Source organism: Glandiceps talaboti, chromosome 5, assembly GCF_964340395.1.
Source record: "Glandiceps talaboti chromosome 5, keGlaTala1.1, whole genome shotgun sequence".
Lineage (NCBI taxonomy): Eukaryota > Metazoa > Hemichordata > Enteropneusta > Spengelidae > Glandiceps > Glandiceps talaboti.
Window position 1 is genome coordinate 9,385,001 of NC_135553.1, and position 24,069 is coordinate 9,409,069.

The window sequence follows — 24,069 nt, forward strand, 5'->3', positions numbered from 1 at the left end:
GTTCACTAAACAATTTCAAATCTTACTTCGGAAATGCGACTCTATTGACACACTGATTGACGAAAATGTGTCCACCCCAAAAGTTAGATTTTTTCCTTGGGGAGACACATGAGTGATGAAAAGAAACTAGTGTTTGATCAAGTTTAGTAACAGTTATTTAAAAAAAAATGATATTACTAAGACGTTAACGTTGAACAGTCCAATTATTTGTAACAGTTCAGAGCTTAAGGTTTTACATGCATAGATGATAACACCGTGCGTCTGCTTGAAAGCATACTTAACAACAATGGGAACCAGTAAAATTGAATCAAATCCCACTAACATGCCAGAAAATGTATGTTGTTACAATGTATATGATTTTGTGACGATCTGCTATGACGATGGTAGCTTATACAAAGAAATTGTAGCAATGTTGGCGAGGTTTGTATCGAACGATAAAATGTAGCAATAATAGTAGGAATTTGAACCAGACAACATACACTTGTTTCAAGTCAACTGACTTCTATTGTATGGGTAGGGTTATGGCAACTTACCTCGGCACACAATGTTTGGTTTCGACAACGACCACTTCCCACCTTCCAAGCATTCAATTCTCCGATGTCCACGAATATATGTGTAGCCAGGGTCACATATATAGTCACAATAAGTGCCAACGCGATTGTCATTCGTACTGCACCGCTTGACAGCATTTTTAGGGTTATTGAGAAAATCACAGAATTTGACGGCTTCAACTATTCGGGTGAAGAAAAAAAAAACAGTTGTGATGATATTTTAAACTTGCCTCATGATGATAGAGTACAGCCATGTGAATTTACAAAACGAAAAGTCAATACTCGTTATTTTACATTTATTCAATTTCATGCAGGCATACATGTATTTAAACAATAATGTACGCCCTCCCAGCCCATAATGGACGAAAGCAAACTTTGAACGACATAATGGGCGAGGCGACAGCCGAGTCCATTATGGAGTGCAAAGTTTGCTTGAGTCCATTATGGACTGGGAGGGCATACATTATTGTTATTATTTTATAGTTTTGCCAATTCCAGTGAATTTGTAGACCGAGAAACGCAAAACAACGTATAATATACACAGCGCTGAACATCGTCTGCCATGTTCGGCCCGGAAGCTGAATACTAATCATAGCGACACACGTACGTAACACGTACGTACACACACATATACACTTCAATGAACTGCTGTGAACACAAATTTGTTTCAGGAATGCGTTGTATTTTTAAACAGTGGAAATGACAATCATAAGTAACAACATACATTTCGAAAAGATACCTAGTCGTATGAAGAAACAGAACAAATAAGCTTGTATTGTTATGCTCGTTCCGGGGCCGCGATGCCCAATAACGGAGTACATTATCAGTAATAATGTACAGCGTTGACGTCACAAAATTCACTGGAATTGGTAATGCTATAATATAATAAATATTAATGTGACCGTCATTCACTTTGCTAAGGCCTAACAAACTACCTGACCCGGTTACCCGACCCAACCTAGGTTTTCACTGCCGATCCTAAACTTTGTTTTACGTATTCAAGAAAAAAAAATAAAATCACAAAAATTGTGTGGTCTCACGAGAAATAGTGGATGCCGAAACTGACACCAACTTAAATAGACAATATAAAAATGTTCTTCCACAAAAGTGTTCTTCTGTAATGGATGTACATCTGATGGGAAGAAACCAATAACACGGAGTCTCAGACCATTTGGAGAGAATGGAAAACCTGAACTAGACACTGATACACGAAAACATTAAATAAAATAAAATTAAAAAAATCTACCTACCCCACCTATTCTAAAATTAAGTGTTCTCAGAACCACATAATCTTTTACTAGGCCTAATAATATACATGTACCAATCTCTAAAATATAACTGTTGACACTGTATATAACCTCCAAAGAATTTCATGTCACTAGTAATTGAGTACAACCATACAAAAAAAATTGACTTTGAATTGTGTGTAACTTGCAAAGTGTCTGATGGAAAATGATTGATATTTACCAGCACATATTGGTTCTGATCCGGACCACACAGCACCTGCACCGTTAGATCCACGAGTACAATCCCGGTACTCTGTTCCCACCAGATCGTAACCCTCGTCACAGTCGTAAACGCATCTTGTACCGACTTCATTGTTGCCTTGACAACGTACGGAACCACGATACGGAGATCGGAGAGGTGAGCAGCCACCCACTGTGAAAATAAAGATGCCACTGTCAATCACTATCATCACAACTTCATATTTGTCGATGAATCAAAGTATAAGCAGAATACACATGGATTTGACAGAAACTTCATTACATGAGATTTATTTGGTTACATTTGCATCTGTTTTATCATTAAGCAGACATTGTGTAAGGGGATGTTTGTGAGTAATCATTATTGTGTCTATTATATTATATTATTATTATTATTATTATTATTATTATTATTATTATTATTATTATTATTATTATTATTATTATTATTATCGTTATTATTATTATTATTTATTTATTTATTTATTTATTTATTTATTTATTTATTTATTACCCATTTGTCACAGCATTGACAAAAGAAATAAATTTACATTCTCAGGTAAAAATGGTAAAGGGAGAACGGAAATTAGCAATAAAGCTAGTCAAGACCGTCTCCTAGGACCCTGACAGTCCAACATTTATATAATTGGTCAGCCTCACTAATCTTGATACAGCATTTAAAATCCTTGGAAGCTAAGACGAACTCTCCTATAACCTTTCCATCTGGTTACCATTATGTACACGATAAAATGGTCATATGGGTCATATTTTGGATTTTTAAAGTATAAAAAGTTTTTACTACATACTGCTCTTTTCGTCATCTGGCATAATACAACTCTAACTAACCAATACTACATTATCTTGGCGTGAGGTACCATTATGATTCTAGCAGTGAGATCAGATCGTCACCAAATCATATAAACTTAACGCGGTGACCTTTTTCAGGCATTTCAGTGAATTAAAATGTATGAACTGTACTTCCTTGGTTTTCGTGTCGGGCGATAAGGATTTTTTGTCGCGCCAAACGACGTTTTGTTTCAGTGTCATACAGGCAACACTGTTTGCTTACCTATGCATGATACTACAGTGTCATACAGGCAACACTGTTTGCTTACCTATGCATGATACTTTATGAGTGTCATACAGGCAACACTGATTGCTTACCTATGCATGATACTTCAGAGCCAGACCACTGACCGTTCGCTTCACATGTTCTGGTCTCAGTGCCTCTGGCCAAAGTGTAGCCAGATGAACACTCGTACTGACACTGAGAACCGTATTGGTTGCCATTACATTTCACATAACCATGGGGAGGCGAATTTAGAACGGGACAGGTGATTGCTGGAATAACAGAAAGTTTTGCGTTATATGTCATATTATGATGTGATATGATATCCGAGTTATTGTCTAACATACTGTTAAATGGATAGACGTTGTTTGCGATAAAATGCAGTTACGCTTAAAATAGTTACAATTAAAATGCACTGTTATCATCATCATCATCATCATCATCATCATCATCTGCATCATCTGCATCATCATCATCATCATCATCATCATCATCATCATCATCATCATCATCATCATCATCATCATCATCATTATCATCATCATCATCGCAAACGCTTTCACTATACATACTATGACCAAATCTAACACCACTCACATACCCTTATCATCCCTTGTTTTTTTGCATCTCCCTTTTCTAAGATGATGGTCAGAATATCAGTTTCCCGTAATAATAATTAAATTTGAAAGAATGGAACAATGGATGGTTTTTAAATCATATGCTTACCTTGGCATACAGCTTCTGTACCTGACCAGCTGCTAGAACTCCCATAGCCAGCTGCCTGACAAGTACGATATTCAGACCCACTTCCGATTCGATAACCGGTATTACACACGTACTGGCACCGTGAGCCCTGCGAGTTACCATCGCATGATATACGACCATTGGCTGGAGAATGTAATCTTCCACAAGACTGACCTGTAGATAACGAGAACGCGCATGCAATCTATATAAATGTACCCAACAAGACATGCGTAGAAAACTGTAGCTTCTGAAATGTGAATCATCATACAAAAAAATATCCTAGCACCCATAACAAGATCTTGTTGCATTTGTCCTCTTGTGTTACCATATTGTAGTTTCCTGAGATACCATACACTGGTCTAAGGCCTAAAAAAATTGCTTTGTACCGGTTACCCGACCCCATCCAGTTTTTCACTGCCGCGAAAATTGTGAAGTCTCGCGAGAAATTGTGGATGCGGAAACTGTTCTTTCTGTAGTGGCTGTACATCTGATGGGAAGAAACCAATAACACAGAGACCATATAGGAAGTAACGGAAAACATAACTACCTGAAGTAGACACTCAAAAAAAAAAAAAAAAAAAAAAAAAAAAAAAAAAAAAAAATATATATATATATATATATATATATATATATATATATATATATATATATATATATATATATATATATATATATATATATATATATATATATATATGAGCGTAATCGATTGTTTGTTAAACTACAATGTGCAAGTGCACTTAAACCATAGATTTCGTGGTCTAAAATTATGATAATATGGGCATCTCTACAAGATTAATGTCATGTTGTTGCCTTGCTTGCGAGACAGAAAGCCAAAAGAAATATTATATATTAGTGAAGTTTATACAAGGACATCCACGCATGACTATATAATATGACACTAATGATTGAAAATGTTACTTTGATCTGTAAATAACTGCTTACAGTCGATTTTTGACAAAATTTCGACAAAAACAATAACCTAAATAAATGGAGTGACATACGACTATTGAGTTACGAGATACTCACTCTCACACGTAGGGTTACTGCCGGTCCATTGCCCTTCGTTTCCGCACACACGACTCCTAGCTCCGACAAGTTTGTAGCCACGCATACAATCGTACTGACACCAGGAGCCAGGCTGATTATCGCCTTGGCAAGAAACGTGACCATTACTTGGTGGTGACAGGGGCGAGCAGTTGACAACTCTCTCTGTTTAAGAAGGAGAATGAAACAAATAAGTACCAAAAAAACACAAATATCCCACAGATTCAAGTTTCAATGGATTCTTGAACCCGAAAAAAGATGTTTATTCTTACCATTGCAACAGTGAATTAAGAATTATTTGGTCAGCCTTCGTTGTTCACATATGCTATTGCATTGGCGATATGAAGAGGGGAGGCCACATACACAAAGTTTATTATTGGAAGAAGAAAACTCGTGATTTGATAATATTGTGCTTCCATGATCAACATACTAGTAATTATAGTAAGCCTATCGAGGAAGAAAATAGGAGTACAGATTTATCCCATGGGAATTCTGCATTCTTAATAACATCAAAAGTGATCGCTAAGCCAACGATTGCCTTTTCTTTCGTTTTTCCTGAAGAGTATAGTATACTCACTTTCGCATATAGCAGGTGTGCCACTCCATTCCCCCTCGGAGCTGCAGACACGGGTTGTAGAACCGTAGCTGATGTGATATCCATGATCACAACGGTAATGACAATTGGACCCGGGCTTTGAACCAGAGCAACTCAAGTAGCCGTTCGTTGGAGCAGTGAGCGGCGAGCATCTACGTGCTAAAACAAAATTATTTACATTACTACATGTATGGTCGGCATAATAGCAAATGAAAGACAAAAGAAAACATATTGGAAAATTTCCAGTGCAAGCTTACAATGAAAATTATTCGAGCTGCAAAAAGTGAACAGACATAAGTATTTTTAGAAAGACATGGCTGATGTAAATCTTCTATCAACACATTCCTATAACTTTAATATTGAGTCCAAAATCAACAAAAACAAAATGAGTTGCACCATTACATTCCATGATGAGATGACGCATAGCTTTCGATTTATTTGCATTGTAAGATTTCTTTTCATCTGGTGAATAAATCAATTCAATTCAAGCTGAACGAACTTAAATCATTGAGGAACGGGTCACATAATAATTCCTCTGCAAATGAAATTTTTGAAATAGTCTAGCTAAATCTTTGCAGAATGATGTAATGTGATGAAGGCGAGACAATACAAGGCGACCTTATACCTTATTAGCCCAGATACTTAGCTTAGTTATCTGGTTTAACAATGTCGTTCGCCACACCAGCATGTCAAATCAGATAGCCTACTCTCTAGGCTAACACCTTATGCCCTTGTTGAAAAAAGTCGTAAAGACAACTGTACAAAACATGGAAAGGTCTTTCGAATATTTCATTTACAATGCATGGTTGTAAGCACACACATTCCTTTTAAAAATCCCTAAACTATTTTCGACCAATTTGGCTCCAGAATGACACGAAACAAATCTTCATTTCTACACTGACCATTTCAATAGTAAAAGTTTGATGCCACGAATGTACGGTCAATCATTCTTCCCCATTTGCATGCCAAGAATAAGAGACTGCGTTATAGGATTTATACACAGGTTTGCTTTACCTTCACAGCGTACTTCTGAACCAGACCAATGCCCATCAGCTCGGCACCTTCTTGTTTCAGAACCTGAATCGATGAAGTATCCAACGCTGCAGACGTAAGTACATGTAGAACCGGGAACGTCTCCTCCACGACAACGTAGACGACCATTGGTAGGAGGCATAAGAATTTCACATCGTCGCACTGAAATGTATCATAATGGTAGTTACCATATATAGAATGAAAGAGTAGTCCTTGTGTATGTTCTCATCGCTTGCTAACACACTTCACTTGCGTTTCAGCAAGTGATAAGACGAACCTCGAGAAAGGTGAAAACTTTTAAGGTAATTTTATATACCATTACCAGTAGTCTAAGTTTCTGACAGTCATCAGGAAATTCTCTAATTACAAGCTACCTTCAAGGTAGTTAGTCAACAGATCTACATACTTTGCTACAATGATAAAACACTTCATCGTTTTTGCGAAAACAGAACATATTTATGCACGCACGCACGCACACACACACACACACACACACACACACACATACATACATACATACATACATACATACATACATACATACATACATACATACATACATACATACATACATACATACATACATTACCCATTGATTGTATGATCACGTACAGAAAATGTGACATTCTACCTACTTTCACATACTGCCTCTGTGCCGGACCACCTGCCACCAGCCCCACAGACACGTTGCTTGGAACCACTAACCAACTGGTAGTTGGAATTACAATAATACTGGCATGTTGAACCCTGGCGATTTTCACGACTACATGTAACACGGGCATTGGGAGGGGATACCAGTGTTGTACAGACAATAGCTGTTGGAAGAGGCAGAGAATTGAATTTATTCTATAAATGGCATACTTCAAAAAACACCACATTCGTTTCAAGATTAAGAGGGGGCTTGAACAGCAGTAGTTTATGAAATATGGTTTATTTTATGTAAAAACAACAGTCTGTGGTTTTAAAAAAGGCAATACGAATGACACTTGAGAAGAATAGAATCATACGTACCATGTATAGTTATTGTAAATTGACACATGGCCGTATTTCCAGCAAAATCACCAGCAGTATAGCCAATCGTGTGAACTCCTTCATTGAACTGTGAACATGGTCGAGGCCCCTGACGTGCTGGTCTGAAAACAAGGTGACAAACACGTGTAAACCGTAGCTCCAATAGCCGAGAGACTTAGCGTTCAAGCCGGACAACGATGTTCCACCCCAGTATAAAATGTTGTTAACAGTACTAAGGCTAAATGCATTTGCATATCTTGAAGGCTACCACAAGAGGCAAGACAAGTCTCTGGGTTAACTGGGTTTTAGTCCTGTAAAGTTGGCTTGTCTTAACTCTACAGAACGTAACCAAATTGTATGATGTCATCACTATGAAGAACAGTATATAGTGGTAGAAAAGTGTCATTTCAAGTACGGAACATGTTTCTTGCACACATAAGAAGACTGCCGATGAAACTCTTTTACAAAAAAAAACTTTTGTAAAAAAAAAGGCTATCACAGTATTTCTCGAACATTTGTAAACATTATTAGGCCTTACCTTGACTAGGAACAGTCTCGAGTACCAGGCTTGTTACACTAGCAGTACAAGAAATGGGATGGAAGGGGGAGGGGGAGAAATTGCAATTTTCAAACACAAAGAAAATGGTGAATGAGTATACAAGTTCTTACTGTATGTAAGCCGGACCTCTGTTGTCACTTGCCCAGGGCTCTCTCCAACATATTGACAAGGTGTCACGACCTGCAGGCATTGTTCTTGACATGTCCACAGGACAGCCATGGATAACTGGTGGGACTGTATCTATGGAGACGAGGAGAGGCAAAATGGGCGAATTAATCAGCTTATATATAATTTGAGTAAACGTGTTTGAAGAGTTTACAGGATTGTATCATATACAACGATCTTACACTAGCTAAGTGGTGAATCAAAAATCTATTATATACAATCACAGTGGGTTGCGATGATCGGATACAGAAACTGAAGAAGTTTTGATAGAATAAAGCTTATTTTGTTTATTGTTGTTGTATGTCCATCTTTTCTCTTACAAATGACTGAATGTATACAATGTTGAGGGGTCGTTATATCATGGGGGGTTTAAGGAGTGAACCCAGGCTTTTTTTCAACATCATCTCATGACATAATTACATAAACCAATATATATATATATGGGAATAATTTATCGGTGATAAAGTTGACATTATCGATATTTCTGACTCCTAATCCGTCGATTGAATTTTATTGGAGCGTACGTAAATCGAGTGTGAAAGCTAAACTGGGTGATAAAATTGTTGAAACGTATAATCACAACATGAAGTTCCCAATTGTGATAACGCCCGCTACGGCTGAAAATACTGATACAACGAATCCATAAACGAATATGTACAAGTGATGGCGATCAACACGCCAGGCTAACAACATTCTATCTATGGCGTAGTTAAGTTCTTACGTATGCAGGAAGTAGTTATCTACAAAGAAATGAAAATAAGAATGTCTCCTTGTGGTGGAAATATACGGAGTATAAAGCGGTATTGAATGCCGACTCTTGGATTTCGTTATAGACACACTAGTCGTTATAGTAATGATGCTAATTTTTACTCAATCCAATATCACACGGGAGAGGGTACTCTGGTGAACTCACTGAGACAACTGTGCTTCAATACATAGTCAGATAGATTCATACGAATCGCAAATTCCTAGCTGAGTGCCCCTGAGTTCGAACTCTTCGATTGTCCCAAGGTACTAGTACCTAGGTGGCAAATCTCTCCGGGACAACTGAAAGTGTTATAAAGTATTAAGAAATGGGTAGAGTCCCAGGCTTTAAATCTACACGTAAATGGTCATGGTAGTGTTTCTATATAGCTGTAATGGGTTGGACGATAGAGAGAATTGTGAATATTAGAGTACAATGGCCAGGACCGTTAGTACGGCTGTTCCCGTGCAAAACACACAAGTTAAGTCAAAGGTTATTGTGATTCAGGGGCGTTTATATGCGACAACCTTCGTACTACTGCTTTTCCTACTGTTGAATATTATCAAACAAATAACACAGTTATTGGCCTCTTCAATGCTTTTTACATAGAATAACGGCAATGGAGTTCGTTCCTTTCATAAAGTTGTTCTCATGGCACTTTTCTCACCAATCGCATTATACACAATGCCTTATGCAATATCTTCTGTTATGTAGGCAGACCTTGAAATAAACGGTCCCTTCTGTATGCCATATGGTACAACACAGTCGGCCGTAAAAAAAATATATGAGTGTCGTAAAAAAAACAATGATCCTGAGGATTTATGTCTTTAAAACAATTCTCCATAAGATTTAAACGATGGTATGGTTAATAGCATAATAGCTGTAGTTGGTGGCGTCGATAAAAAAAGAAGAGTTTCACCCACAATGACGTTATGATGTTAATAGTTGCTGCACATACAGAGTGATAACGAGTAAAGTACATACAGACTTCCTGTGACAACAATCTAAATTTGGCTCCGATATAATTTATTGAAGATGAACGTATGAACTACACGAGATGGCATTTTGTAAAAGACTGCAAGGAAAGCCGATACTCAAAGATCAAAAGCTGTGTCATTAGTGATGCTCTCTCCTCAAGGCCACACACACATCATTCAATAGGGAGACCCACTACATCACACTAGGTGACCTCATGTGACCTTTAATGCCGATGAATAACGGTTGCCAAAGATAACAACAACACAAGCCTTCATTATAACTGCAGATTTTACCTACATGTTCAGTATATCTAACTACTCGGACACAATCCCTAGATATGGTAATATCAGCTTGAAAAATAAGCAAAGTTGTTTATAACACCTGTTTAATTTATAATACCATGACATGACGGTAAATGATAGCGAAGCACATACACCATTATCCATTAGTTTCTTTGCCCTCTTGGTTTTTTTTTCAGTGTTTACATGAAGCTATAAACATGTCAGTTTAACAAGGGATTGTCACTAATTCATAATTTATTATCTAAGTTCTGTGTAAAACGCTGTTCGTGCACATACTATTTGTCAGTGGGGCAAAGATTAGCTTTAGCTCTGACCACCACACGGAACCTTTAGTAGAAATGTAATGTTTTCGGAATATCATCGATTCCTTGGCTGCAATTGACTGTACTGTACTGTACTGTACTGTACTGTACTGTACCGTACCGTACTGTACTGTACTATAGTGCACTGTACTGTACTGTACTGTACTGTACTGTACTGTACTGTACTGTACTGTACTGTAATGTAATGTAATGTAATGTACTATAATGGAATGTACTGGAATTTACTGGAATACCGTTCTGTGCTGTACTGTACTATATTGGTATTGTGTGTCATATTAGTGACGTAATGGTATCTTGTGCGATGAGATTTGATGTGATATTATGTGATGTGATGTGATGTGATGTGATGTGATGTTGGCTGTAACGTGATGTGTAGACTGTAAGATACGCCGTGTTGCAATTGTTCATCCCTATCAGGCTTCTTAGATGAGTGCTGGCTGATAGCATGGCTTGAATGTCTGTATTTTACAGACTACGTGATGGGATGTGTTGTTAAATGGTGTAATGTGACGTGATGTAATGTAATGTGATATGATATGATATGATGTGATATGATATACGATATGATGTGATGTGATGTGACGTGACGTCACGTGATGTTATATGGTGTAACGTCATGAACAATGACGCAGGTTTTAGCAGTGGTGTCATGTATCAATCAAGTGCCTGGGACATGTCTCCCTGTAAATCTCCCAATCAGCGAAGTAACCTGTAGGCGTACAACCACAGAGTTGCTTAATTTGAAAATGGCAATATAATCTTAATAAGGACTTCCTTACCTGGAGGCGGTATAATTGGTTCTTGGCATGAAAAGCATGGAGGTTCAATTGGTATACAATCACAACATCCGCCATCACATTGTGCATCTATTGACAGAGACAGAATAATATGCAGAGTTAGTCGTTAGTTTTGGCTGGTTTTAATTGTAACTAAGGGACCAGCAGATTCGTCATATCTACGACATGGTAACTGGCAAAATATAGTACAACACCAGATTCTCAAAATTGACCGAAATGCAGCCTTGAAAGGATACGTACGCAGTTTGAATTACACGAGATATTCACAAAGTCAGTGAGAATGTCCACACAGTTGTATGTTAATATGAATACAATAAAGATAAAGATACCACACATTCATTGCTTCCGAAGTGGCTGCTCCTTTTAAACAGTAGCAGCATGTACACTACATGTACACTACTCAAAGTGGACTTGGTAGATTGTATATGTTTACACATTCAAATATCTAATTTTACAGTGACCACAACATGAAACACTAACTTTCACAGTAAGAGGTCAATCTCTGCTATCTTTACAATGTTTATGTTTGAAACCTGGTATCCAGTCTCACTGAACTTGATATCTCATTTCATCCCCAAAACTACATGCTCATCCTGGAAAGGCTGTAAGTGGTAAACTTGCATAGATTCTCACAATTGGTCGTTCAATACACATTCCCAATATTGAGACATAGTTGGTCGGTAGCCCAATTAAGCCATTGAGTAGTCGATAAATAAATAAATCAAATATATGACAACTTGTATTAACTTTAACGTTTGTTTCGGGATATTCATTTTGAGAGAGAGAGAGAGAGAGAGAGAGAGAGAGAGAGAGAGAGAGAGAGAGAGAGAGAGAGAGAGAGAGAGAGAGAGAGAGAGAGAGAGAGAGAGAGAGAGAGAGAGAGAGGGAGGGAGGGAGGGAGGGAGGGAGGGAGGGAGGGAGGGAGAGGGAGGGAGGGAGAGGGAAACAGACAGAGAGAGATAGAGGGGGAAAGGGGAGGGGGAGGGATGGAGACAGACAGACAGACAGACAGACAGACAGACAGACAGACATACAGACAGAGACAGACAAATTTAATTAAAACCGGGGGGGGGGGATGAACGAATTTCGTCATATATTCTCCTAAATTATATTATGTTTATGCATCCTCTGAAACAAAACTAATAAGGATGTTGAAGACATTTGCAAAGATGGGTTATAGAAGTTTGCTTTTAGCATTCCATCTTGTATACAGAAAGAAGGAATAGATTGCTCATCTTATAAAAGCAAGGAGCTATCAAAATTGCAATAAATTCAAATTTTGTGAAAATGGACTGGAGTTTCCCCGATATTCATTTGAATGTCTAACATGTGTATCATAATATGACCCCTACTCCCCCCCCCCTCCCCGCAGCATACCACGTTTAGCTTTAGCTTTTGCTGTGCCATCTAAGATTATTTTCATATCTCATCTCAAACTAGTATGTCACGTGTTTGCATGGCGGTTTGTCGTGGCGAGCAAATGCTCTTAGCAAAAGTCTGGAAATATCCCAGTATCAAAGCCAGATCAAAACACTGAGCGATGTTTACCCTGATCTCCGACAGTGTATGGACGATTGCCAAATTCTTTGAAATATTTGATAAATCCAATACATGATGTGACATTTCAGTATATCAAATTATCGTGTATTTTAGATTTAAATCTTGAAATGCTAAATATCGCTAACAGAAACACAATGTTAGACATCACAACAGTTCTTATGAATGATGGATTCAAACTGTGATCACTCCTGTTGCTCATTCAAACATATCATTCATACTGTTTGTGTAGAAATCTAATTCGCACTGAAACCACCGTGGGTAAAAGTTAAACGTATATTAGCAATCCCGTATAAGTAGACGTAGCATGTATTTATCAAAAACATCTTAAATTTTATTCCGTACATTTGTACTTTGTTTTCCCTTCGATGACGACTCTGGTTCTCCAGTACGTGACGTTTTCCATGCCCGATTTGACCCACGTGCACGTGTAATCATTTACTCCTAATTCTCATCGTCATCATTGGACCCCCTATCTTACCAAATTTAAACTTTGAGGACTGGTTAAAGATTTGTTACACTAAAAAGCTATCCAAGTTTTACTTTCCCGTGACCTTTACGATGACCTTTTTAAAATGATAAATCTGTTACGGCATCCTTCCTCTTTGCTCGATGTACGAACAATACTGTTGACGACTGATTTTATCCACATTACAAGCCTCAAAGGCACTCCTTTATACAATGCATTCCTATTTTTTATTTGTTTTTCTTGGACGGAAAATTTCCCACGTGGAAGTCCATGTCGATACATTCATTCATTCCATTATACTAGATCTGTGGGTAGTTCAACGCTCTACTGTAATAGTATACTTTCCCAGCGGCAGTTCTTAAGTTTTTGAAAGTTGGAATTTCAGATCACTTTCTGATTTGAACCCATTTTTGACATATTTTAGCCAGTTCAGCAGACTTCAATTCAATAAGCAAACGTGCAGTTGATTTTAATAAACAAACAACAACGGGAATACGTCTCGAATAAATCAAATTTACTTTCGTCATGTATCATCAAACGATTGTTTAACTAGCCTAGGTTTATTGTACAGTATCTCAGTAACCAAATAGCCGCGATATCTGCAAAATTGGCATCGTTGTCAAATATCAGTAAACCCCTCCCCACCCTACTGTTACGTTTACCTTGATCCCATACTATGCATTCTGAGATCTGTTTTATACACGATGCCGTTTTAAAATGAAAACGCAACTATTTTAATTCGTTTGCAACAGTCCTGTCGTCTACGTGGAGATGACTAAAACGCAAACGGAAATGAAACGCTTTGAAAAAGCTGCTGAAAGTGGGTCGCTTTAAGAATAGCGCCTATGGCGTTGTATGGAGCACAACTGTACATTTTTAGCAATGTTTAACCACGTGCTGATCCATGCTATGTATATGTGTTCATTTGCTGAATGATTATCCAGTTGCCTATCCAATCCTGTTGTTATCTTTGCAATATACGCGATCATTTGGCTGTTGCTATGGGCGTAGTCATATTGCTAGACATATCTGTATACATTTTGTGAATGTTCGTTCCCTTGTCTATGAATCCCTGATGTTATCTTTGCAATATACATGATCATTTGGCTGTTGCTATGGGCGTAGTCTGAGATCTGTTTTATACACGATGCCGTTTTAAAATGAAAACGCAACTATTTTAATTCGTTTGCAACAGTCCTGTCGTCTACGTGGAGATGACTAAAACGCAAACGGAAATGAAACGCTTTGAAAAAGCTGCTGAAAGTGGGTCGCTTTAAGAATAGCGCCTATGGCGTTGTATGGAGCACAACTGTACATTTTTATCAATGTTTAACCACGTGCTGATCCATGCTATGTATATGTGTTCATTTGCTGAATGATTATCCAGTTGCCTATCCAATCCTGTTGTTATCTTTGCAATATACGCGATCATTTGGCTGTTGCTATGGGCGTAGTCATATTGCTAGACATATCTGTATACATTTTGTGAATGTTCGTTCCCTTGTCTATGAATCCCTGATGTTATCTTTGCAATATACATGATCATTTGGCTGTTGCTATGGGCGTAGTCTTGTTGCTAGGCACATTTACTACAATTTTAAATGTTTATTCACCTGTCTATGAATCCCTGTTGTTATCTTTGCAATATACATGATCATTTGGCTGTTGCCATGAGCGTGGTCTTGTTGCTAGGCATATTTGCATACACTTTTTGAATGTTTGTTCACTTGTCTAGGAATCACTGTTATCTTTGTGAAATACACCACTGTTCGACTGTTGCTATGGGCGTGGTCATGGTTGCTAGGGATATTTGCATACATTTTGTGAATGTTTACTCACTTGCCTACCAGATGATGTTGGTATTTAACCGAAATATGCTGCCATTTGGTTGTTGCTAATGGCGTGGTCACGGTTGCTAGGCCCAATTGTGTCAAAATATTTTGAAGAAACTCTGCAGAATAACACTTCTAGAAACATCTCACCAGGTTTCAGTCTCATTGACCAAATACTTTTTGAGATACCAGTTTTTGACCAAAATTCACACTTTTACACCTAATTTGCATATCACTGATGAACTCATTATATGCTTAATATTTCTTCATCTATATACCCCAAGGTGCACCCCCATTAAAGTTCAGCCCAATCTGCTCAGTAGTTTTGGAAATAAAGATTTTTGACCAAAAAGACACATTTTAGCCCTAATTTGCATATCACTGATGGGATCATCATGTCATGATTAATTCTTAATGTAAATACCCTTAAGAATATTCCCATCAAATTCAAACCTATCTGCCCAGTAGTTTTTGAGTTTAAGTTTTTTGACCAAAAATCACACTTTTTGACCCAAAACACACATCGGTGTTAAGATCATTTCGATTTGAACAATTTCCCAACTAAACATCCACGTTAATACAGTCACCAAGTATCAGGGCAATCAGTCCAGCGTTTTTTTTTACTTTAAGTTGTTTACACACATCCACACACAGACAGACAAACAGACATACAGACACTTTGCCATGCCTATAGCACTACCGAACCTTATCATTTCAGTTGTGCTAAAAACGGATCGAAAACGGAGTTCTGTAAAGAGGCGACAACGGTAAGATTTGAAGACGGCGTTATTTTTGCGCATGTGCAACAACAACGTTTTCAAATTGTTTTGTCTTCGGTGTTTCCGTGTAAGTTGACAAGGCAACATTATCACCAATCTTTTTTTTCTCAGCCTGAGCGGAGTGATGGTGAGGGGTTGGTGGTGGGTGGGAGTAGGACGGAAAGGGGTCAGTGGGTTAGTAGTCTTTTAAACGGGGGGGGGGGGGGGTCGTAATCCTATTTTGAAATGATCAGTGTGTTCTGTATGTGGCATGACTATGCCTGAATTGTAGTCCTTTTTCTTGTCCCCATTTCTTACCTAGTCCTTTTTCCTGTTCTTACCTAGTCCTTTTTTTCCTGTCCCCATTTCTTACCCTACACCCTTTATCACTACTGCAACTAGAGTGATGTTAAAACACGACTTACAACTACATACATGTACACCTGCATTACCTACCATACACATTAATGTACATGTCAAGAAAATACTCTCAAAACTGACATCATATTTACCTTTTCGAAGCTGTGAAATTACTGTCTGAAATACTATGGAAAGCCTTCAAATAATTTGTAAAAGCTCAAGAGATTCTAGGTGGAGACCCACCAAGATGGTTTCATATGGAAACATTCCTGCAAAGTATGATGTAACCATTATCATAACGAAAATTCTTCTGACGGCTGGACTAAGGTTTATTTCAAAACTAAATATTGATATCAAAACATGTGGTTAATAAACTCTGACTTCTAAACGAATTCAGTTATCGTTAAGGGAGTCCCTACACTCACTGGGGCCCTCCTAACCTGCCTTCCTGGTGGTGAATTTCATAGCATAAATATCAAATACGTCAGCGGCGATCGAGTTGTCAGTTTACTAAGACAGACATAAACTAAAACTATTTTTGCGACATTTGATATAAGCTATTGAGTGAATACTGGATTAAGTATACTCTCAGTAGGGTGACGTTTCTTATATCCATTTTGAAGTGATTATATCCGCACAGCAGAGGCACCGCTATCACTCACTTGTGTAATTTACCACATAGTTTGTGTCTTAGTAAACCGAAACCTCAATTGCCAATGTAGTATCGATGTTAAAATGATAATGGTTACATTATGGCGACGAAATTGTCAACTAATTTCACCTAATTCACACGTCTTCATCATTTTACGAAAAAAACAACCAAATTGACGTCAGCATCCGGTATATTGTGTACTTTCAATTGATAGATTCAAAGAATCTGCTCTGGCTCGACGGAATGTTTGTTTGCGTCTATGGGAGGCTGGGAAATAGACGTATTTCAACGTGGGTTCTGGAGCATAAAAATCTGAACTCGGAGAGATTTTCCATGCATTATTTGATGTGGGTGACCACAGCCTTCTAAATAGACATCTACATACACGTACAAATGGTCGACCACATGTACTAATATTACAACAGTCTTCGAGACTCTGTTATCATGCTATCACTAGAATTATATATTTCCGCCTAATGCTCCTCATTGTATATATATATATATATATCTATCAATTATCTATCAATCAATCAATCAGTCAGTCAGTCAGTCAGTCAGTCAGTCAGTCAGTCAGTCAGTCAGTCACTCAGTCACTCAGTCAGTCAGTCAGTCAGTCAGTCAGTCAGTCAGTCACTCACTCACTCACTCACTCACTCACTCACTCACTCACTCACTCACTCACTCACTCACTCACTCACTCACTCACTCACTCACTCACTCTCTCACTCACTCAACCAACCAACCAACCAACCAACCCATCATCATCATCATCATCATCATCATCATCATCATCATCATCATCATATCATCATCATCATCACCATCACCATCACCATCACCATCATCATCATCATCATTATCATCATCATCATCATCATCATCATCATCATCATCATCATCATCGTCATCGTCGTCGTCGTCGTCGTCGTCGTCCCTACCACCACCACCACCACCACCACCACCACCATCACTACAACCACAATCATTATTGTTATTTTACCTTTCCGTCACGATTAAGACTTCATAAGGATAGCGATTCAAAATAAACAAATAGCAGTCAAAAGAATTCCAAAATCGTTAATACACGATACCAAACCTCATTAGACAAGCATTCCTGTTTGATAAAGACGGAGGTCGGGCCATGTTTATGTCACACAACTTTAAGAATGTCATCTTTGCCATGAACTGAGATGCGATTCATGCATGCCATGCTTTCATTATTGATGATGATGTCGACAATTGCCTGAACCTATATGTACTCACAATCACCGCTGTCCCTATGGCTTTATTGAAGACCACCTGTGGTTAACCTCGAAGTCCAAAAAAGTTTGGCTCGAGGTCTCTCTCCACAAGATGCTCTCTGTCAACAGCAGCTTTTCCAAATTAATGTTTGCCTCAATGACAAATTATTTCATTATTCTTAGTGTATGGTTTCCTGCTTATACATGTCAACCAACTTATATTATTTCTGTGTCTGGTGAAATTGCACACAACTGTTGGGAAACAAAGTGATCGAAAAACACACTCGGTCTGGTGAAACACTTCAAACACGAACAGACCATACCTAGTAGAAGTACTTCTCTAATTCAAAGTGGACCTTGTAAACCTGAATGAAAGTGAGACATCTAAAGGCTTCCGACGTGCAACTTGAGACAAAGCGATCGCCATTAAAAGGACATCTCACGTCCGAGTTTTCTTAAAAGCAAGCCAATTCTGCACATTTTGAAGAAAGAAAACTAAGGGCGGAAAACGTACCACCATTCATTCGGAGCTGATTGTTGGGGGAAAACACACCTGATTAAAACTTTTATGTTTAAAAGATTTGGTCTCTTAAAGAAGCTCGCTAATGTACAGTGCAAGAGTATCCACAGAGGAAAGGAATCAGAATGTGAACACAGAGTAGTGTCTAAATAGCTTAGGGATACTTACATAAACAAATTCTGGGTATATAAAAACGTGGTAAGACGTGTTTTGGACGCCTTTCACAGTAACAAAAGATTTAAAGGGGATATGTAATCCTATCATTATTGTGCATATATGCGGGTTAAATAATGAACACAGGACAGGAAACGTATCCTTAATTTAAAGTACACGACAGTGCCATATGAGACGCTAAAGGTCAAATGTCAAGTCAAGCTGGCAAGCAGATGGTTAGGCTCAATGACACCTTCAGTTGTTTAATACAACTACCTATGAAGCTATTAGAGCATGCTTTGTCATCCTTATGTAGTTCAGATAACAATGAAAGTAGCTTTAGCTTAAATGTCACCGTGTGTTTTAAAATCATATCCAATGATCGTATTTACATACTTTGGGTTTTCAGACAATTGGATCATAAGATCGGATTTAAACCTAACCATAACTTAGTGTTCAGTTTGACTTTTACATTCCTCACCGTTAAAAAGGAAAAAAAATTAGGCCGTTCGCATCATTTGCATCGTTTTATAAAAACAGATCTGATTTGGCTTTTAGATCGAAAGCCGAGATAACGTTCTCTTGACGTAGTTTTCCTATGGCGAGAATCTGCATTTCAAGTTGTTGAGAAATGTGTTTCCTATATATTACGAGCTAAAAAAGATATGATTTCAACTGTTTGCTTGTGCTATGCTTTCACCCGTGTCTCTTCTCGTTCAAAGATTCACATATTTGAAGTTTGTTTTCCAAGCTATTCAACTTTTAGTTTCAAAACGGATGTTTTGCGGACTATTAGTGGTATTTCACACGGAAGTCATCTAGATTGAGTAAGCCATCTACGGAAGTAATCTAAATTGAGCACCTATCCCAATGGAAGCCCATTAACCTGAAACAGACCGTCGTTTCGCTCAACAAAATATACCTTACTAACATTGCTACAGTTTATCGTCTGGCTGGCAAAATCTTACTAACATTGCTACATTTTATCGTCTGGCTGGCAAAATCTTACTAACATTGCTACAGTTGGCAAAATCTTACTAACATTGCTACATTTTATCGTCTGGCTGGCAAAATCTTACTAACATTGATACATTTTGTCGACAAGCAAAGAAAATGTAGCAATGTTGGTAAGATTTTTGTTCAGCCAGACGATAAAATGTAGCAATGGTTTTATCAAAGATTTTATCAAGTTGGACGACGTTCTGTACATATTAACTGACTGTACTTTTACTGTACTAAGCTAAAACATGTTCATTTTTTTACTGATAAAAAGATTTCCAGACATAGGGTTAATTACAGTGAAGCTACTTCTCAGCATAGGCGAAAGTTCAAAAAAACTTAGTAGCCTGTGCATGTACACACTGTCTGGGATCAAGTCAAAATGTTCATTTCATACAACGGTGATGTCATAATAAACGCCTGAGCTAAGATTTACCGAGGAGACGACTTCCATGTGTTTCTTAACGATTCCACTATCCTTGGTTATATATACATAAACTGTTGTTGTGGTGTTTGCATCATCACCGAGTTTACCATTACTGGAAACTTTGAGTGAAATTCCAAATTCCAAGGATGGTAAGCAAATCAATGTACACCGCGTAGTATGCTTTGCCTACGGTTGATTTCATTCGTTCACCCATTCATCTATATTCATTTATTCAGTTAACATTTTATCCATTCATCCATCCACCTATTTGTCAATACTTGTATCTATATATCGATAAACCGTTTACAAATTAATGTCTCATTCATTCATTCATTCATTCATTCATTCATTCATTCATTCATTCATTTATTTATTTGATCACTCATTCATTGATGTATGTGTTTATTTTATTGATCATTCACTCACTCATTCACTCACTCACTCACTCACTCATTCATGTATTTATTTATTTGACCATTCATTCATTCATTCATTCATTCATTCATTCATTCATTCATTCATTCATTCATTCATTCATTCATTCATTCATTTAATGTTTGATTATTCAGTAAGTCTGTCAAAAGTATATGAGAGTTTTAGTGTTTATAAATTTATACACTCATGAGTATTTCTTTTCAGAAAAATGACTCACGATGCACAGGTCATTTTGTCAGAGAATGCGTGCATCGTTTCATCCCAAAATTAGAATGAATAAGATGGTCAATTTTATCTTGATTTTTTTTTGACAAAAACAACAAACCAGTAAGATAATAAGCATTCTTTAATCAGTGTACAGGTATTTTGACCTTACTGGAAAATAAGAATGATTTCTAGAGCTTGAATGACAATTGTATCAAAATGCTTCTGAGGTTATTTGATAAAATAGTGCTTCCTCGGTTTACCAGCGTGGTTTACCCCCCAAAAACCGCAACGAAACTGTACATTTTTTTAATTTGCTCCATACGTGCATTTAATTACGTCAATATGCAAACGGAAATGCTGTGACTCCAATTTCCTTCTCAGAAATGTTTGTAAAAGTTTAACCCTTTCATTCCTAGAGACGACATTGGAATAAATAGAAACTTGATTGTAAGAACATTTTCTAAAATTTAAGAATATTACTTCATTGGGAAGTAATATTTCTTGAATTCTGATCTAAAATAAAGTTGATCTTTTTCCAAAAATTACAGAGAAACAAGAATTTTTGTTAAAAAATTTTGGCGGGAAAGTTTCTAGTCCTGAAAGGGTTAACAAGAGGGCGTGAGAATAAAGATGAAGTGTAGCCGATCATGAGTGGGCGACTGGAGACTCGGAAATAATGGCCGGCCACTTTATTTCGAACATATGGTCTGATATTCTCTCGGCTGTTCTTCATTTCATGGATAATATATAACATGTTCTGTTTATTGTTTATCAGCAATACTTCAACCAACTTTAGGAACTGACATTTTTTAGACTTGTTGATTTCCGGGATTTTGATCTCCTCCACAGCAATGCACTTCTCTGGTCTATCTATATCCTTTTTTTCTAGTTGGTCATAGTTTACACGGTAAAAAAATCTGTGTACTTTTTTACAAGATGGTTTCCATACACAAAATTGTCCCAGCTTTCACAACGTGTTATTCATTGACGGCCGTGTATCAAATTCTCAATATTATTCTGGTGGAAATGAATACATGGCATATTTATTTACCCAGGGTTTGCTCGATTTGTTTTGGCTTTGACCAAAAATGTGGTATGCATTAAAGTTTTAAAAAAGATCTGTTCGAGATGTTTGACTGATTACGATAAGTTGTAGTAAAAACAAGCTTAAGGGTGCATTTTTCAATCTTTCCTGACCGAAAACAACTAATATCCTTTTAAGCCCTTAAATATTAGTGTATTTGCATAGTAGACTGTATTAAAGATACATGGGTCAGGTCCTAACATTTTTGCTGTGTTTTTTTTGTTTCATTCGAAGAATTACAAAATGCCATATATTAAAATGTACTGACTGAAAGACATTTTTATCCGTCACTAGTAGTGATGTGTTATTTAGCAAAACAGTGACACAAACCAAGTGAAGGATTCAATCATGTAATTTTGGGGTATACTCCAAAATTGTCGTTGACATTAGCATCATATCATAGAGAAATGTCGATGAACACTTTTTGGAGATTTACTCTTCCATACACCGCATATTTAAATACTATCTTTTATTTAGATAAAACAAGTGTTTCAAGTTGACCCAGGTCTCTCAAAAACACTGGTCATATCTAAACTCATTGGTTGCACGGTCTCAAGTTGGCCTAAAGTCCCTCAAAAACAGTTGCCAGTTTTACAATCACTGGTTTGAAAGCATTATCATGACGTGAATTTTACTTTTAAAGCGACCCTAACCTTCAGAAATAAAGTTAGGAAAGAATAGCATTTTGATGTGTTAAATGTCTTCTCTGTTTTGTCATGTCTCCCTTTGTCATATACACGTCATTGAAGGTCACGTGTACTAAGTTCTCACGTATGTGTCATCTTATACGTGAAGCCATACCTATTACACAGGGTCATTTTTTTGTTCTGGACCAACTTTTTCTACAACTCGGCCAGGCAACGTTTTTCACGCTTAAAGTCAATCCTTTATTATCATAGGTTTGATATTGTCAGCGTTCTGCTGTTTTTATTGGTATACATCACGTCTGTGATATGCCTGATTTATTTATCAAACAAGGCCCTTCCGCATCAATGCCTAATTCACAATCCCCCTGGCTTTGTAATGTTAGCTTCTGTACCAGAAACAACAACCAAGTCTTGAAATAAGCATGACAAGGTTGGCCTAACCGTGATGTGGGTGACCACAGTTTATGTCAGCATGTCTGAACTAAATAAACTGTTTCCAAGCTTCACATTAAGGTTGATAACGGGTAATGATACCGCACATCACCACTGAGCAGGCTTGTTTACCGTCTCAGATTGCCTTATTTCATTACATCATATTTGTATGAGAGGAGAAAATCTGGCATACATTGACGAGAATAGACACTACTGCACCCTAGTCTTTTACAGGAGAAATGAAGTTGCCTTGGTGTTTCATTCATGGGATATACGATGTATTTATATACACACAGACAATGTTAAATGCAAAAGAGATAGTTATAGAGCTAGAAGTGTCGCACCAGCACTTATGATGTAGTCTGAAAGATCCACACGTTCTTTGCACTTATATAATATGCTCAAGTAGAGAGTGGTTACATAAGTGGACCAATGACTAAATGGGGAATAAAGTATATATAAGAAGTACAACAATGTTCGAGAAACTGTACCCCTTAGCCTGTCTCAGCTGTACTGACACTACCTACAAACGGCAAGTTTCTCTATTGATCACAGTGTAATATGTCACTCTCTGATGTTTAATTGTAAACACATTGTTGATAAAAATAAGACCAAGACTTGCTAGTCACTACACAAATAATAAAACACTCATACACTCTCTCATTTCACTCAGAAACAACTCCAACATTTGATATTAAATTAGCAACTAGAACGCACTAGAACATTACAACTTTGTTTATTATACCAGGTTAGATATCCCACAGTGTCGCTGTCCTGAAGACTCTACTTAAAACCCCATTGGTGAAATGTACACTAATTAATTATGAGGGAGTGAAAGATTACACTATGATCAATAGAGAAACTGCTGCTATAGTAGGTAGTTGTGGCACAGCT

The 24,069-nt window shown here is 37.4% G+C and overlaps 1 protein-coding gene across 2 annotated transcripts in view; it reads right to left on the bottom strand.

Annotated features, from left to right (window-relative positions):
• Positions 1 to 24,069, bottom strand: part of LOC144434761 (CUB and sushi domain-containing protein 1-like) — a 43,629-nt gene that overhangs the window by 14,069 nt on the left and 5,491 nt on the right. For both annotated transcript variants that reach the window (XM_078123241.1, XM_078123243.1), the window contains exons 2-12: positions 11,385 to 11,471; positions 8,203 to 8,332; positions 7,534 to 7,655; positions 7,158 to 7,337; positions 6,505 to 6,684; positions 5,473 to 5,649; positions 4,878 to 5,060; positions 3,831 to 4,022; positions 3,200 to 3,376; positions 2,019 to 2,210; positions 534 to 731 (exon numbers count right to left, since the gene is read on the bottom strand). In XM_078123241.1, coding sequence (XP_077979367.1) covers positions 534 to 731; positions 2,019 to 2,210; positions 3,200 to 3,376; positions 3,831 to 4,022; positions 4,878 to 5,060; positions 5,473 to 5,649; positions 6,505 to 6,684; positions 7,158 to 7,337; positions 7,534 to 7,655; positions 8,203 to 8,332; positions 11,385 to 11,471 — 1,818 coding nt within the window. The remainder of the gene's footprint in view (positions 1 to 533; positions 732 to 2,018; positions 2,211 to 3,199; positions 3,377 to 3,830; positions 4,023 to 4,877; positions 5,061 to 5,472; positions 5,650 to 6,504; positions 6,685 to 7,157; positions 7,338 to 7,533; positions 7,656 to 8,202; positions 8,333 to 11,384; positions 11,472 to 24,069) is intronic.